The sequence below is a fragment of the Delphinus delphis genome, chromosome 10 (assembly GCF_949987515.2).
Source record: "Delphinus delphis chromosome 10, mDelDel1.2, whole genome shotgun sequence".
In the NCBI taxonomy this organism is placed as follows: Eukaryota; Metazoa; Chordata; class Mammalia; order Artiodactyla; family Delphinidae; genus Delphinus; species Delphinus delphis.
Genome location: NC_082692.2, coordinates 38,558,957 through 38,574,281, shown reverse-complemented (window position 1 = coordinate 38,574,281; position 15,325 = coordinate 38,558,957). Strand labels below are relative to the sequence as shown.

General features: G+C 42.7%; 1 protein-coding gene and 1 pseudogene across 1 annotated transcript in view; one reads left to right on the top strand and one right to left on the bottom strand.

Moving 5' to 3' along the window:
- Positions 1 to 3,353: 3,353 nt before the first annotated feature.
- On the top strand, positions 3,354 to 5,289 carry LOC132431900 (suppressor of cytokine signaling 5-like; annotated as a pseudogene).
- Positions 5,290 to 10,739: 5,450 nt separating this feature from the next.
- SLC26A8 (solute carrier family 26 member 8) overlaps positions 10,740 to 15,325 on the bottom strand; it is a 72,799-nt gene continuing 68,213 nt past the window's right edge. The window contains 3 exon segments of the mRNA XM_060021928.1: positions 10,740 to 11,450; positions 12,312 to 12,496; positions 12,597 to 12,651. Of these exon segments, the coding sequence (XP_059877911.1) occupies positions 11,037 to 11,450; positions 12,312 to 12,496; positions 12,597 to 12,651 (654 nt within the window). The 3' untranslated portion in view covers positions 10,740 to 11,036.

Sequence of the window (15,325 nt, the reverse complement as noted above, 5' to 3'; positions counted from 1 at the left end):
CACATCCTCACTCCCGGGATATAAAGAAAACAAGTTTTGACTAAAATCTGCCACACACATTTGTTAACATTCATTAGCAGGCAGGCACAGCACAGCTCTTGTGACTTGTGTATATTCTCTGAGGTCACTCTGTCCTCTTGGAACCTCTGGCCCCAGGTTTAATTTCTCCAGTTTGGCAATCTCGGGGCCAGAGTGAAGACTGTTTAGGAAATACATAAAAATGCGCAACATGGTTTAGACATTTGAGTTCTGATTTCTACCTGCTATGCAATGTCAAATTCATATTTCTTTTCCTTCTTTCAGATACTTTCCACCAGGCCCACCCTCATGACAAACATGTATCAAGTACCCACTGCAGCCCGGGCAGGAGACTAAGGGCTTGGAGAAGCAGAGAAGAAGAAAACATAGCCCTTGCCCTGTAGGACTTAATAGCTAATTCTTTTTTTTTTTTAATTTTTATTGGGGTATAGTTGATTTACAGTGTTGTGATTCAGGTGTGCAGCAAAGTGAATCATTTATACATACACACATATTCGCTAATTCTTACATAGTAATGACTATTTGCTGGATACTGTTACCCCTCATCCCTCAAACAACTCTATGAGATCAGTACCATTATTATCACCTGTGTTTGACAGATGAAGAAGCTGAGGTACAACCAAAGTCACACAAACTAGTAAGAGGCAGAATTTTGAATCTGGGCAGCCGGGCTCTCAAATTCATACCCTTAACCACACACCCTATCATCTGTCTAATTTAGTGGGGGATTATAAATACAGTAGATGCACAAAGTACCACAGGAGCACAAAAAAAGAGGCCCGCTCAGCTCAGGATTTGAAAAGAGCTGAGGAGAGAGGCATCTCCTGAATGAGATGACATGGGGGCAGCATTGGAACACATCAAATAGGTGTCAGCTGGGAACAGAAGGGAGGGACGGAACCTGCGGTCAGAGAAGACAGCATGGTATGTGGGGGAACCATAAACAGTGTAGCATCACTGGAGTATAAAATGCAACGGGGAAGGAGGGAGATAGTTTGCTCCACAAATGCTGATTGGGCCCCTTTCATATGGAGGCACTGTGCTTGTTGTTGGGGGTATGGCTGGGACAGAGTTTCTAAGGAAATTGAACTTGAGTTTTCAAACATTTTGCTTCCTTATTCACTAAAATAACTTTTTGAAACTACCCCCATGCAAAACATGCAACAAACTAGGAATAGAAGGGAATTTCCTCAACCTGATAAAGGCTGAGGAAAAACACTCAGCTGTCATTATATTTAATGGTGAAAGAGTGAAAGCTTTCTCCCTAAGATCAGGAACAAGAAAAGGATGTCCACTCTCTCACCACTTCTGTTCAGTCTTGTATTGGATTTTCTAGATAGGGTCACTAGGCAAGAAAATTACATAAAAGCCATACAGATTGCAAAGGAAATTGACACTTTAAAAGTGTTAACATCACAGTTTTGAATGCCATCCAATGGAATTTAAATACAATAGCAATTTGATACCCACCATCATTCATTTTTATATGTAAAAAATAAAAATCACTTTAAGAAATTTTACATTACCCGCTTTTCTCCCTGAACTTGTATTTCTATTTCATTTTACTCTCACAGAAGTTTATCCTCAGGTAATACAATTTTATGCTTAAAAGTCTTGTATTGATCATCCTATCATACTTCTCCACCATACAAATGTGCGTTTATGTTGTAATTTAATTTGTAAAAATGTTTCCTGAGATCATGATCCTCTAAAAGCTTTCTTACCTATCATTATGAGTATTATTATTGCATGATTAATCAAAATAACATATAGGATCATTTTGTGATAGATGAAACTTTATTGCAAATAGACCTCAGTGCAAAGGTAGGTGATTTTTCTCAATAAGCCCTGCCTCATTCTATTCATGTTTGTTTGGTAATAGCTACGAAAACTTGGTCACATAAAATAAGTACATGGGAATGGAAAGGGTTTGGCACAGGAGTATCATTGTTTTTTTTTAAACTCCTTCCAAATGTGCCAAAAATCACGTAGTAATCATCATCAAAATTTATATTAATGACCGTCAACTGACAACTCCAAGAGGTCCTTATTCAGTTTTGTTGAAGGCAGATAACTGGAAACCATCTGACTTGCAAAAAGTCATTAAAGTCACTTACTCTCTCAATCCAAACACCAATATTTCAATATGTTCCTTTGTTTGGACCTTGAGAGGTTTATACACCCTCTGGCAGTGAACCTGAGAATGACTTTTTGGGGAGGGAAAGGCCTTTTTTGTTTATTTGCTTTGATTGCCCCACTACTCCTTGGAATGACAGTGACTTTTGTTTACTGCTGTATCTCCAGGGCCTACAAGAAAAGTGTCAGATACGTAGTAAGTGCTCAGTGAATTATCTGGGATGTTATGAAAGAATGTAGAAATCATGGGTGGCTGGGTGTATGGGGGGGAAGGGACCAGGGCAGGAGGCAGAGACACAGAGGCACTCAGTGCACTGATTTGAGTTTCTCATGTCAAAGGCACCAAGAAGCCACCTTTCCCCAAACTGAAGCAGCACTGAGTAGAGAAAAGGCCTAATCTTTGGCATCTCACCTGGGTTTGAGTTTTGACATTGACACTGAATAGTGGTGACTTTTGGCAAACTCTTGGTCTTAAGAGTCCTACCCTGGGTAAAAAGAATAACTGTCCCTCTCTCAACGAGAGGCTTTGGAGCAAGTAACAAATATGATCATGCCTGTGAAGTACCTGCACCATCGCATGCACTCAGTAAATAGGAATTGTCCTTCATTTGAACCTGCTTTTCCTTTTGGTGACACACCTTTCCCTCTACTAGGCCAGAAATTTGCACTATTGGACTTATTCTGAACGTTCACTGGCACAGATACTAAGCAGTAGACAAGATGGTAGAGTTAGGGGCCTCAGGGGGAATCCAGGGCAGTGGGACCTCCTGTACCTCAGTTTCCTCATCTAGGAAATGGGAGTAATAACAGCCCTACCTCGCAGGGTTGTTGTGCAGAATAATGTGTTAGCTTTTGTGAAGTGCTTAGAACAGAACCTGATACACAGTAAAGGGTTAATAAGTGAGGGCTACCTGGGAGAGAAGGAGCACGCCAGGGTAATGGCGGAGTGGGAGAGTGGGGATCATCTGAGCTGCTGTGTCTCCCACACACCATTTATAAGATGCATCAGGATGTCGCAGGGAGTCAGGCTCTATGGAGGAACGAACACCACTGGGCAAGTTTCAGTGAGTGTAGCAGGTTAAGGGTACCATGCGTATCTGTGGCCAGAAGAACAACATATTTCCTTCACGGCTCCTGCCCCTCCAAAGCCCTGCCTGCTATTGGTCATGAGCTTATAATCAACCGATAAAGTGGGGAAAATATGGAATAACTTCCAATACAGGTGTCAGAATCTCTTCAGCCATGAAGGAGGAAGCTGTAGTGAAAATGCAGGCGTGAACTCCAACAGATGTTTTGTCTGTCAAAGAGAAAAAATCAGTATAGGAGACAGCTCCTCAGCAACAGAGCAGTCCCTGAAGAGGAAATGTTGCCTTATGACTGGGATTAAGCTCTTCAAAGAATTCTTCAAGGAGAAACCAAAACTGTGCCACTGAAACTCCTCAGATTGTTGAAATAAGCATTGAAATGGATAATAATTCATGTGTCACCCCAGGGACAAGACTTGCAAGAAGAGGTTTCTACTATTGACATACTCCGTGGGGTAGGAAGAAAAAACATTCCTGTTCTGCAGAGACACAAAGTTCATTGGATACTGGTAAAAAGCTTGGTGGAGGGAATTCCCTGGTGGTCCAGTGGTTAGGGCTTGGCGCTCTCACTGCCAGGGGCCTGGGTTTGATCCCTGGTTGGGGAACTAAGATCCCACAAGCCGCACAGCCAAAAAAAAAAAAAAAAAAAAAGTTTGGTGGAACTCGAAGTGGACTTCAAAGGAGAGAGAGGCGAAATGGCATAAGCTCTGTACATGACATGAACATCATTTCCAGCAGCACTGTAGGAGACAGAGATTGCAGGATACTGTAGGCTTGTGTTTTCCCATGAGAACTTAAACAAGCGGTCAAAGCTCCTCTTTTCCAATAAAAGAAAAACACGCCTTTCTGAATTAATGCTTGAGAAATGTTCTTTCCCTGCTGTCTCAGATTTAGCCCCTAAATGGCCTTTGATTAAACAGCATATTCCTGTGAGCCCACATTCAACATTTTTTGATACGTTTGATCTATCCTTGGCTTCTACAGAAGCTGAAGAGGATAAGCTTAGAGAGAGAAGGCAGCTTGGTGTTGAAAAAGAGGTTGATCCCCTTCCCGATGCACAAACACATACGTCTGAAGACACTGTACCGGTTAATTTTTTATATAAACTGGAACCAAAGTCAGCTCCTAGAATGACTGAAATAAATCAGAACAATTCTGCAATTTCACAAGCTAATTGTGACTCAGAAGAGGACACAACCCCCCAGTGTTTGCAATCGCACAGGCAAGGGCAACGCCAGGTACCCGGAGACAGCCAGGTCCATGTTAGTAGATGCAGAGCTTGGGAAGTCCATAAACAGATTGATTACATACACTGCCTGATGCCCAATTTGCTTCAGATTACAGGCAATCCCTGTCACTGGTGAGTGATGAACCATTACAAAGCAGAGCCGTTCTTTTTTTTTTTTTGCCGTACGCGGGCCTCTCACTGTTGTGGCCTCTCCCATTGCAGAGCACAGGCTCCGGACGCGCAGGCTCAGCGGCCATGGCTCACGGGCCCAGCCGCTCCGCGGCATGTGGGATCTTCCCAAACCGGGGCACGAACCCGTGTCCCCTGCATGGGCAGGCGGACTCTCAACCACTGCGCCACCAGGGAAGCCCAGCAGAGCTGTTCTTGAAGAGAAACCTGAAGGCCCATTTTTGATCAGGGACTCTGCAAAGAGTCCTCTTTTCCGTGATCTTTCGATGTGACAACAGATCCCTGCCTGCCCAAATTGAACAGTGGAATCATAACCTTAGTTTTAATACTCACGACCCTTAGACAATTCATTCTTCCACTGTAACAGGACTTTTGTGGAACGCTTTAAAGATCCCAGCTCTTGCATGTTTTTTGGACCTTTGCTTACTATATCACTAAATAGGACATTGTCTTTTAGGCCGCAGTATAACTGCCGTGCAGTCATCTGTAGGTGCACCACATATGATGGTGGTGGGCTCCCTTCCCATCAATGTTACAGGATTTTTTAAAAGAGTGTCATTAAAAACAAAAAGAGTTCGCTGGTTAGAATGAGAACCAGTCAAGGCAAAGTAAACTCTCCCATCCCCAAAGGACATTACCTAGATCTGCTTTTATGTGCGTCAGAGAGTACACCTATAGCAAGCACACATATCAGTGTTAGGCTTCTTCAGTACAGTACGTAAGCTTAGTGTTAGTATCTGTCAGACGTGATCTACTGTTACTTAGATAAACGTGGTGCCTATTGAGACAACAGCGGATAGAGCTACAGGTGTTCAGTAAGGCTACAAAAACATTTAGTTGATTTAGTTAATGGGTTTTTAATGGCTGTAGTAATTGAGTGAGGCAACTCTGGGGCATTTGCTGTGAAGAATTCTATTTCTTACTGAAGAATAAATAATTATTGGATGAGTGTTACAACAGTGTGACTGATGTTTGAAATTACCATTTTTCTAAAAATGTTTTCTATAAACTTTCAAAAGTAGCAATGTTTGTAGTTACTATAAATCAAGCTTTGGAGGTCCCCAAAATAAAGACTGCTTTCCTTTAAGGAAAAAAAAATTGCAATTTTCTGACATGAGGGCATAGTGCATTTCACTTAAGCATTGCTATAGTTTATACTCAGTCTCCTTGTCTGTTTCATGAAAAGTACTGTTAAGTAAACTGGATTTCTGTCAACTCCCTGGCATTTCCCTTAAATTTATTAAATCTGAAGAAAGGATACTGGAAATAAAGTTGTAGGCCTGGCTTCCTAGAGGGCTGAGGCCAGGTGTGGGCATCCAGCAGGGTTCCCAGGTTGTTTATCTCAGTCCTTAAGAACAAGAAATGCATGTTGGGATGGTGGTATTTTAGATTTAATCAAAGCACCCTCTAATTTACTAAAGAAAAAGTACTATAACTTTGGGAGGTAAGAATCCTTCATTACTAAGACAAAGCCCATGCTTTCTAGTAAAACAAAAGAAACACCCCAGAATGTTAACAGAATTTCTCTAGGGAATGGAAGTACAGGAGGTTTCTTTTTTTTCCACCCCACTTTTCTGTATTTTATAGTTTTCATTAAAGAGCAAGTATTATTCTTACAATGAGAAGCTGTATTTTAACAAATTTATAAGATAACACAAAATTAATTAAAGCATGAGTCTCCTTTGATTATATTAAGTCCAATATTCAGAGCATTGGATAGAGTTTTTAGAAAGACTTTGTCTCAATTTGGGGGAATAATTAGCCCTATACTAAATGGTGCTCTAGTCTCACCTAACAAAGCATAAAAGTCATACCTGAAGTGATCAAACTGTTTCCAAGTAATTTAACCATTTCCCAGAACAAAACTCAAGATTTTTCTTGGTGCTTACTCAGATGGACACTTGATCCACAGTAGCTGTGGCTCCTCTACTCATCCTTGGTCCGTTGGGAGACTCGTGTTTATCCCACTTAATCTCAATGCCCAGCTCAAATGTCATTTCTTCTCAGTAGTTTTCCCTGACCCACATTCTTTCTAACCCTTCCTGTCATCTGTATTTCTATAGCACTTTACCTCTCATTATTATCACCTTTTCGTTTAGTAGGCATGACACTCTCTCCCCGCATGTTTGTAGCTTGGGAGCTCCTTGAGGGCAGATATCATATCCTATTCGTTCTTTTATCATAGTGTGGTGGATTAAAAATGGCCATAAATTATTTTCTCTTCAAGAAGTGGAGTGTATTTGCCCTCACATTGAATCATGGCTGGCCTTGTCACGTACTTTGATCTGTGGAATGTGGCAGGTGACATGCTGCCTTGAGCTGCTGTGTGCAGTCCAGGTACCCTCCCAGAGAGACTGTGTGGAGAGAGATGGCTGCCTGGCCAGCCTCCAGCCCTTGCAGCCATCCCAGCTGAGATGTCGAGACTTGTGAGTAAACCCATCTTCAATTTCTAGCCCCAGGTGAATCTCTAGATGACTGCGGCCTCATGAATGGGCCTAGCTAAACCCAGCCCAGATTGCAGAATAATGAACAAATGCATGACTATTGTTTTAAGCCACTAAATTTTGGGTGGATTGTCCTGCAGTAATAGATTATGGAAACACAGAGTATCTGGGGTATGGTGAGTCTTCCAATAAGTGTTTATTGAATTAAATTTATTTTTGTATTTATTTATTTATTTTGGCTGCACCATGCGGCATGCAGGATCTTAGTTCCCCTAATAGGGATCGAACCTGTGTCTCCTGAATTGGCAGGGTGAGGTCTTAACCACTGGACCACCAGGGAAGTCCCAAATTAAATTTAATTGTAAGAGACTGGATGGGTAAAATTGGTCCAGATGACCCTCATGGTCCTTTTTAGCACTGAGATTCTATAATCTCAAGACCCTTAATGACCTTGGATTATGCCATTACTTCCTTTATTTCTACCTATAAATGAGAGTTGAATCTAGATACAATACAGTTAAGTCCTTGGGCATCTTAGTCCATTTGGGCTGCTATAGCAAAATACCATAGACTGGGTGGCTTATAAACAACAGAAATTTATTTCTCACAGTTCTGGAGGCTGGGAAGTCCAAGATCAAAGTGCTGGCAGATTAGATGTCTGGTGAGAACCCACTTTCTGGTTCATAGATGGCTGTCTCCTTGCTGTGTCCTCATATAGTGGAAGGGAGGAGGTTTCTCTCTGAGGCCTCTTTTTTTTTTTTTTTTGCAGTACGTGGGCCTCTCACTGTTGTGGCCTCTCCCATTGCGGAGCACAGGCTCCGGACGCGCAGGCTCAGTGGCCATGGCTCACGGGCCCAGCCGCTCCGCGGCATGTGGGATCTTCCCGGACCGGGGCACGAACCCGTGTCCCCTGCTTCGGCAGGCGGACTCTTAACCACTGCGCCACCAGGGAAGCCCTCTGAGGCTTCTTTTATAAGGGTACTGATCCCACTAATAATTGTAAGAGTGACCTAATCACCTCCCAAAGGCCCCATCTCCTAATACCATTATCTTGGGGATTAGGATTTCAACATGTGAATTTTGGGTGACACAAATATTTAGACCATAATATTCCATCTCTGGTTCCCCAAACTTCATGTCCTTCTCACATATCATCAACTCAAAGGTCTAAGTCCAAAGTCTCATCTAACTGTCATCTAAATCAGATATGGGTAAGATCAAGTTACAATCCATTGGGCTTTGTGACATTTAATGTATTAATATTTAGAGACAGCACCTAGGGTCACCTATTTTGACCAATCTCTTTTCCAAACCCAGTTTTCTGCAGTTGTATTGACTTCACGTAATTTCTTATATGTGAAAATCATGCCCCATAACCCATTTACTGTAGAACATAAACTACTTTGAGATTTTTTCAGTAATGGAGAAAAATACTCTTTCAGATTTGGCCTATACTAGTTTTTTAGTCTTTAAAATTTTTCTCCAATTTCTTATTAGAGATATAAAATCTGCAATGATGACCACGCAATGAAAAGTGAGCTAACCAATCCAAACCATGGCATTTTGTAAAGTTTGAAACGTCTTAGAATTTCAGGCAATCTGCATTTTGGAAGAAGACTCAGCCTTTCTTTAATGCTGAACTGTTTACAATCAATTGACCATTTTTCTTCATCTTATTATTTCAGGAGGGGATGGATGCTATGGATTTATGAAGAATATGCTTTAAAGATAGGCTATAGTCCAAGCATCAGGTTGGTCTTTCTGAGGTCATGCATGAAAATCAAGATTTAGCTATGTTGCAGTTGTAACAGAAAGGTCCGAAGTCTAAACTCTACCAGACTCTCAGAAGCCATTGGTTCTGTGTTTAAATACCTTCCTCTGATGGAAATGTGGGAATGGAAGGGAGCTGGAGTGAGAGGGTGGCAGCCCACAGAAACGGCTCTCTGTGCACTTCCTAGTCTCCTGTTTTAAATGTGAAATGTTTTCTTGGTTTTGAAACACTTCTGTGCTTGTTCCTGCCACCCTGACAGCCTGGTTTGAACCAGTTTCTGGTTGAGACCTTGGTGCCATGGTAATCACCCTTAGGCTCCATCTGGCTGTGTCCCTGGGTGCCCAGCTTCTGTACTTACCCATGGTTACCACTCTTGGTCCCCCGTTTGGTTCTGCCCTCCTAGCAGTCATTGGAACCTACTTTCAGTCTAGCTCTTTCTCATCCTTCAGATGCAAGGTCATTGTCATTACCATAGGAAGAGCTTCCTTGACACCCAAGATAGGTTCAGGTCCTCCTGATGTATGCCCTCTTTGTTTCCTGTATTTTACCGTCAAGGTACTTATCACAATTTATAATTATCTTTGTCATCTATTCTGCTTACTTTTGTGTCTTCAGCACCTGGGACAGTGGCTGGCACATAGTAGGAGTTCAATAAATGTGTTGAGTAAACATGAACAAATGAAGCTTGCAACTTGGGCCCCCCACCTCTTTTAGGGTACAATTGTATATGACCTTGGGCTAGTTACAAAACTTATGTCTCACTTTATGCATGTGTAAAGTAGGGAGGGATAATATTGTTTTATTTACCCCACAGTTTGGGGTGCTGTGTATATAGCAGATGCTTAGTAAATGTTCGTAGAATGAATAAATGCACCTGTTATCTCTGTGATAAGAGACACTTATTTTAAGAAGTATTTCTTTCATCTAACAGGTGAGAGAAGTTGATTTTCTAAGCAAGGGGAATCTTGTTTACTGAGTGGGAAATAAAATTCAGTATTCCCAATGCCTTTGCCCAGGGGTTTATATTTCTCTTCAGGTTGTACCTTAATACTAGATTTTTTTTAATGGAGGAGGGGAAATTTTTTTAAATTTTTAAAACTTTTTTTAAATGTGGACCAAACTAGTGATTTGATTGACTTTTCCAATTCCTAAGGGGTTGGTGTCTGTCACAGATTTTAACTGTTTGGTCCACCAAGAGTACAGATCCTACATTGCCTGGATCTTAAAAACCTATAAGAAAGAAGCAACAGTGAATGTGAATGTGAAGACCAGGGGGAGTTCTATAGAGCTAACATTCTCATTGGATGGTACAGCTTATTGGCCTTCTGAAACACTGTCAGGATAAGATCCTGACCTTGGAGTGACGGCAAAAGTGCTTTTAGCCTAACAGTTCTTTGTATTACAAGCCTTCACAGGCTGGCCTAACTTTTTTTTTTTTTTTTTTTGGCCGCACTGCACGACATTTGGGATCTCAGTTCCCCGACCAGGGATCAAACCCGCACCCCCTGCACTGGAAGCGCAAAGTCTTAACCACTGGACCACCAGGGAAGTCCCAGCCTGGCCTAACTTAACCTATTTACCCCCTATTTCCCACTGCAGCAGTGCAGTGAAGATAACATATAAAGTACAAATGCTACGCAGTTTTTCTTTTTCATGCTCATCTCTTCCCCACTGTATCTACCTACTTCTGGGATTTCTTCCACCTGACAGTTCCTTCGGCATACAGAATACAGAAACGGTAGAAGATGCAGGAAGGGTCCAAATGTAACTAGAGTTATGTATTTTATTTGAGCCTCATCTCTTTAGAGAAAGGGGAACACAGATGAGAGGAATAAGTTAGAGATGGTCTTAAAAAAAAAAAAAGCACAGAGGTGAGGGGTGTGAAGAAGGAAATCCTTCAGTGGAACATCTGCTGAAGGTGAAACGAAGTGAACCTGGATAAGGAATTCAGAGATAATTCTTGGTGTTTAGTATTGTGATCTGGGAGTGTGATCCCAGCGCTGAGGAAGGAGGAAGGCCAACAGATGGAGGAGTTCCAAAGCAAGTACTGCTAGTTTGTAACTAGCCTGCATCTCCAGACCAAGTGGCCCCATTTGGGTGGGGAGGATTTGCTGAGGGAATCTGACCCCTTATTCCTAGCTCATCTACAAGGTATCCTCACTGGCGTTGCTCTGGGATGTAAGTGAATTCATAAGCTGATGCCTACTCTCTACTGACTGTGTCCTAGGCTGAGTCTGAGGTGGGGACTGGGGAGTTATAAACTGATACAGAGGCTAGTACTGCTGCTGAGAGCTTGGCCTGGATGTGGACTCAGGCTTGGTCTCTGTCTCTGGATCCAGCTCAGATTCAGGCTCCAGCTCTGACTCAGGCTCCATCTCGTGATCCAGGTCTAGGTCTGGATCTAGCCCAGTCTCTTGTTCTGACTCCTGCATGGGATACAGATCAAAGTCTAGCTCTGATTCCTCCTCTGTTATTGGGTCCTGGAGTATGAAGGCTGGACTTTTACTTCTGGGGGCTTCTATAAGACGGCTACTCATTTTATGTTTTGATTCTTCTTTCTGAAATACACACAATTAGATGGGTTAAAACTTCCCAATTAGATTTAATTTTTGAACAGTCAAGGAATTTCAGAATACAGTAGGACTTAAGGTACCAGAAAGCATGGGTTCCTGGCAAAGTAGAAAATATTTCTGGCCTAAATTTGCTTTTCATCTTCTTTGCACCCTCTGGTTCCTCAGTTACTTACCATGCTTCAGGCTCAATCAATCCATAACTTCCAATTTCTCTAGTTTTTGTAGCCAGCCTGGATTTCATGGTCAACCATTTAAATAACAATGGTCTGGTCAGCATTCCTGGACATATTGTCTTCTTGATTTTACTTGTCTTTCCAACCCCCTAATGTAATCCTCAGCAGGCCCTTCATGACCTGGCCTCCTGCTATCTTCTTTAGCTTTATCTCTGTCTATAGTCCCCACCTTTTGCTCTAGCCATAGAGTTAGACTGGCAGATCTTTACGTCTGCTAGTTCATCAGTTTTATTATCCATCCCAAGGATGGTGGTGGGGGGGGATTCTAAAGGGATAGCTAAGGGAGATATTTAAAATATTTATTAACTGGTATGGCACTGGTACTAACCAAGCCTGCTGTAAAAAGATCCTTGAGTCCTCTGCTGGGTTGGGTAACCCCTCTTCAGTTGGGAAAGGATCCTGAATGACACCCAGATGCCATGGCAGTGTGGGAACCTGCGACTCAGGTTTATTGCTATTTACCAACTGGTAAGGGAACCTTTCAACATTTCAAATTCTGGGACAGCCACACTCAAAAACCTTTCCTGGACGTTGCTCATCTCTATCTGATTAGGTGTCTCCTCCCACCTCACCACCATACCACTCCCCACCCCGATGCTTCACATCATCCAACCTTGTCTGTTTCTGAGTAGGCTCCTTGTATCACTGTCTCCAATTCATCCACATTTAACTCGGAGGACTCTGGCAACCTCCTTGACAAAGCAAATAGCACAGCATCATGGAGGGTGAGGAACAGCTGGGCCTTGGTGATGCCAGTGTCAAAGAAATCATTCTTCTCAAGTGCCCTGATCACAGAAGCTACAAACCAAACCGGGAACACACACAGGGTCAGACATCTGGGGAGGAGAGGATCCAGGATACAAAACACAGTCCTCTTCATAAGATGAAAGATACTCACAGTGACACCCTGCAATGAGCACCAAGATGTTTGCGTTTTGGAAAGCACTGAACATCTGTGGGGAGAGAGTAAGCCAGTTTTAGAGATCTTCACGCTCAGTAGAGGAAAGGGCCTTTTAATTAGCTGAGTTTTAAAACTGCTTTGGTCATTCACTTGTCTGGGGTATATGTACCTTTGCATCCCCACCCCATTCAGCTCTGTAAACATTTGATGAGTGAACTGCTTTATGCCAGGAAATGCCTAAAGTGCCAGAATACAAAAGAGAATCAGATGGTCTTGGGTGGGGAGTGAGAGGGAGGGTTGCCCATAGCCTTAAGTGGGGAAACAGTTCACATAAAGAGATAAATGTTCACATGAGGACAGTGCTAGGATAGACACAGGCACAGGTGTGATGGGGACACACTGGACGGGCCTCATGAACAATTATACCTTGGTATTATTGCTTAGTGTTTGCACGTGACCTCCTTCTCTCTGGAGTCCACTAAGCAGAGGTGGCAAAATGTGGCCCAGAGATGGTCAAGTGATATAGTTGGGAAAGGTATTCAGGAACCCTGAGGATCATATTCAGTGCTGCTCTGCAAAGTTGTATTTGAATTTAGTAAAACATCAGACACTGACCCCAAGTATATACTTCAGCCTATATATATATGCTCTGGAGCTATAAATCTTAACGTTCAATTCAAAAGAAGTCACCATTCACCTTAATACTCTAAGACTCAACAGGTTCCAAACCTGGGCACTAAGTTGGAGTGTCAAAAGAAACAAAACAGACAGACTCTACTTCTTTCACTACCAAGGGGAAACAAGAAAGTCATTCTTGATCATACAGTAAATCATAAAGTTATTTGGTAAAGAGCCACTATAGACACACTCTAAATGACAAGCAATGGGAGATAGAAATATCGTGAATTAAGAAGAAGCTTAAATGGAGTGGTTGTCTCTAATAAGAACAACTACTGGGATTTTTCTTAGTGGGTTCAAGTTTTCAATTATAAAGTAAACAAAACATAATGACTTCCTCCAACAAGGCGGGATACAACAAAGCAAACAGCACGGCGTCGTGGAGGGTGAGGAACAGCTGGGCCTTGGTGATGCCGGTGTCAAAGAAATCATTCTTCTCAAATGCTTTGGCCACAGAAGCTACAAACCAAACCCGAACACACACAGAGCCAGACACCTGGGGGGAAACCTGCCTTTTTAAAGTGTGAGGGTGTACCGTGAATCTCTGAAGCCTGCAAAGTTAAGGTGCCGGACATTGCCTCAATGATGGGGCTGGAGCAGAAAGTCATAAACGTAGGCCAGGTTGATGGAAGGGTTATGCCACGGACCAGAACATATGGTGCCTCCAAAAAATGGAAGACGAGAGGAGAGAGGAAAGGATGGCCCAATTATACTACAGAACAGGGGGAAGAGTGATATAATGTCAGAGGCTTTAAGTTCCAGTGCCGGGCAGGCCCCTTCCTAGCTGCGAGCACAGGACTCTTAGGGGGAAATATGGCTTGTCTCTCGGGGCTGTTGTGAGAACTAAACGAGATAGTGTATATAAATGTGCTCAACTCAGTCTGGCATGTAAGAGGCATTCGATAGTGTAGTCAATGAAATCTAAAACCACAGCTACAGTGTAAGACTGGGAGAAGAGAACACAGCCCAGTAGTACAACCTAAGATGGAAAAGTCCCAAAGATAAGACATTATCAAGTATATTTGAGCCTACAAATGGAGAGGGGGTGGGGTGTTGGTGGGGAGAGGGTCTCATGGATGGGAAAGACCTTAATGTAAATCTCTTCTAAGCCTCTCATTTTATAGATGAGGAAACGAAGTGCAATTTATTAAGTTACCTCGGGTCTGATGGACAGTGAGTGGTAGTAAAGCCAGGACAAAGCACACATCCACAGACCACCAATCAGAGTTCTTTCTGCTATGACAAGCTTCCTATTGCCTTAGATCAAAGAGGAGCTGGACTCACTTAAGACAGAATCATCTTCACTTAGGAATAAGACATAGGATAAAATATTTATAAATATTTTGTTAAAATGGAATCTGAGGATACAAGAAGGAAAGTCAGCCAAAGGAGCATATCTCAAAAAAAGGTGGGGGGGTGGGGGACGGACAGTGGTTAAGAATCACCTGCCAATGCAGGGGACATGGGTTCAAGCCCTGGTCCGGGAAGATCCCACATGCCACTGAGCAACTAAGGCCGTGCGCCGTAACTACTGGGCCTGCGCTCTAGAGCCTGTGCCACAACTACTGAAGCCCGCGCGCCTAGAGCCCGTGCTCCGCAACAAGAGAAGCCACTGCAATGAGAAGCCCACGCACCACAACGAAGAGTAGCCCCTGCTCGCCGCAGCTAGAGAAAGCCCGCGCACAGCAACAAAGACCCAACGCCGTCAAAAATAAATTAATTAAATAAATTTAAAAAAAATGTGGGTGCAGTTAGAGCCAGGAAGCGAGTGGGTTCAGGATGTGTAAACCTGAGCCATCGCCAACAGGAGCAAGAGTGAGATAGAGGACTAAAAACTGAGATAAGCTGGCTCGAAAAAAAAGACACTGAGACATTAAATATGTCTTTAATGTCTCATACTTATGAGACATTAAACAATAAAGCCAATATGGTTAGTTGTGCACCTAAACTTCCATATTGTACAAGAAGGAGAGAAATGAAATCTGTCTGAGAAACCAGAAAGTGGGAGAGAAGCCAGGACTCAGGGAACATAGCTTTGAAGGAAAAAT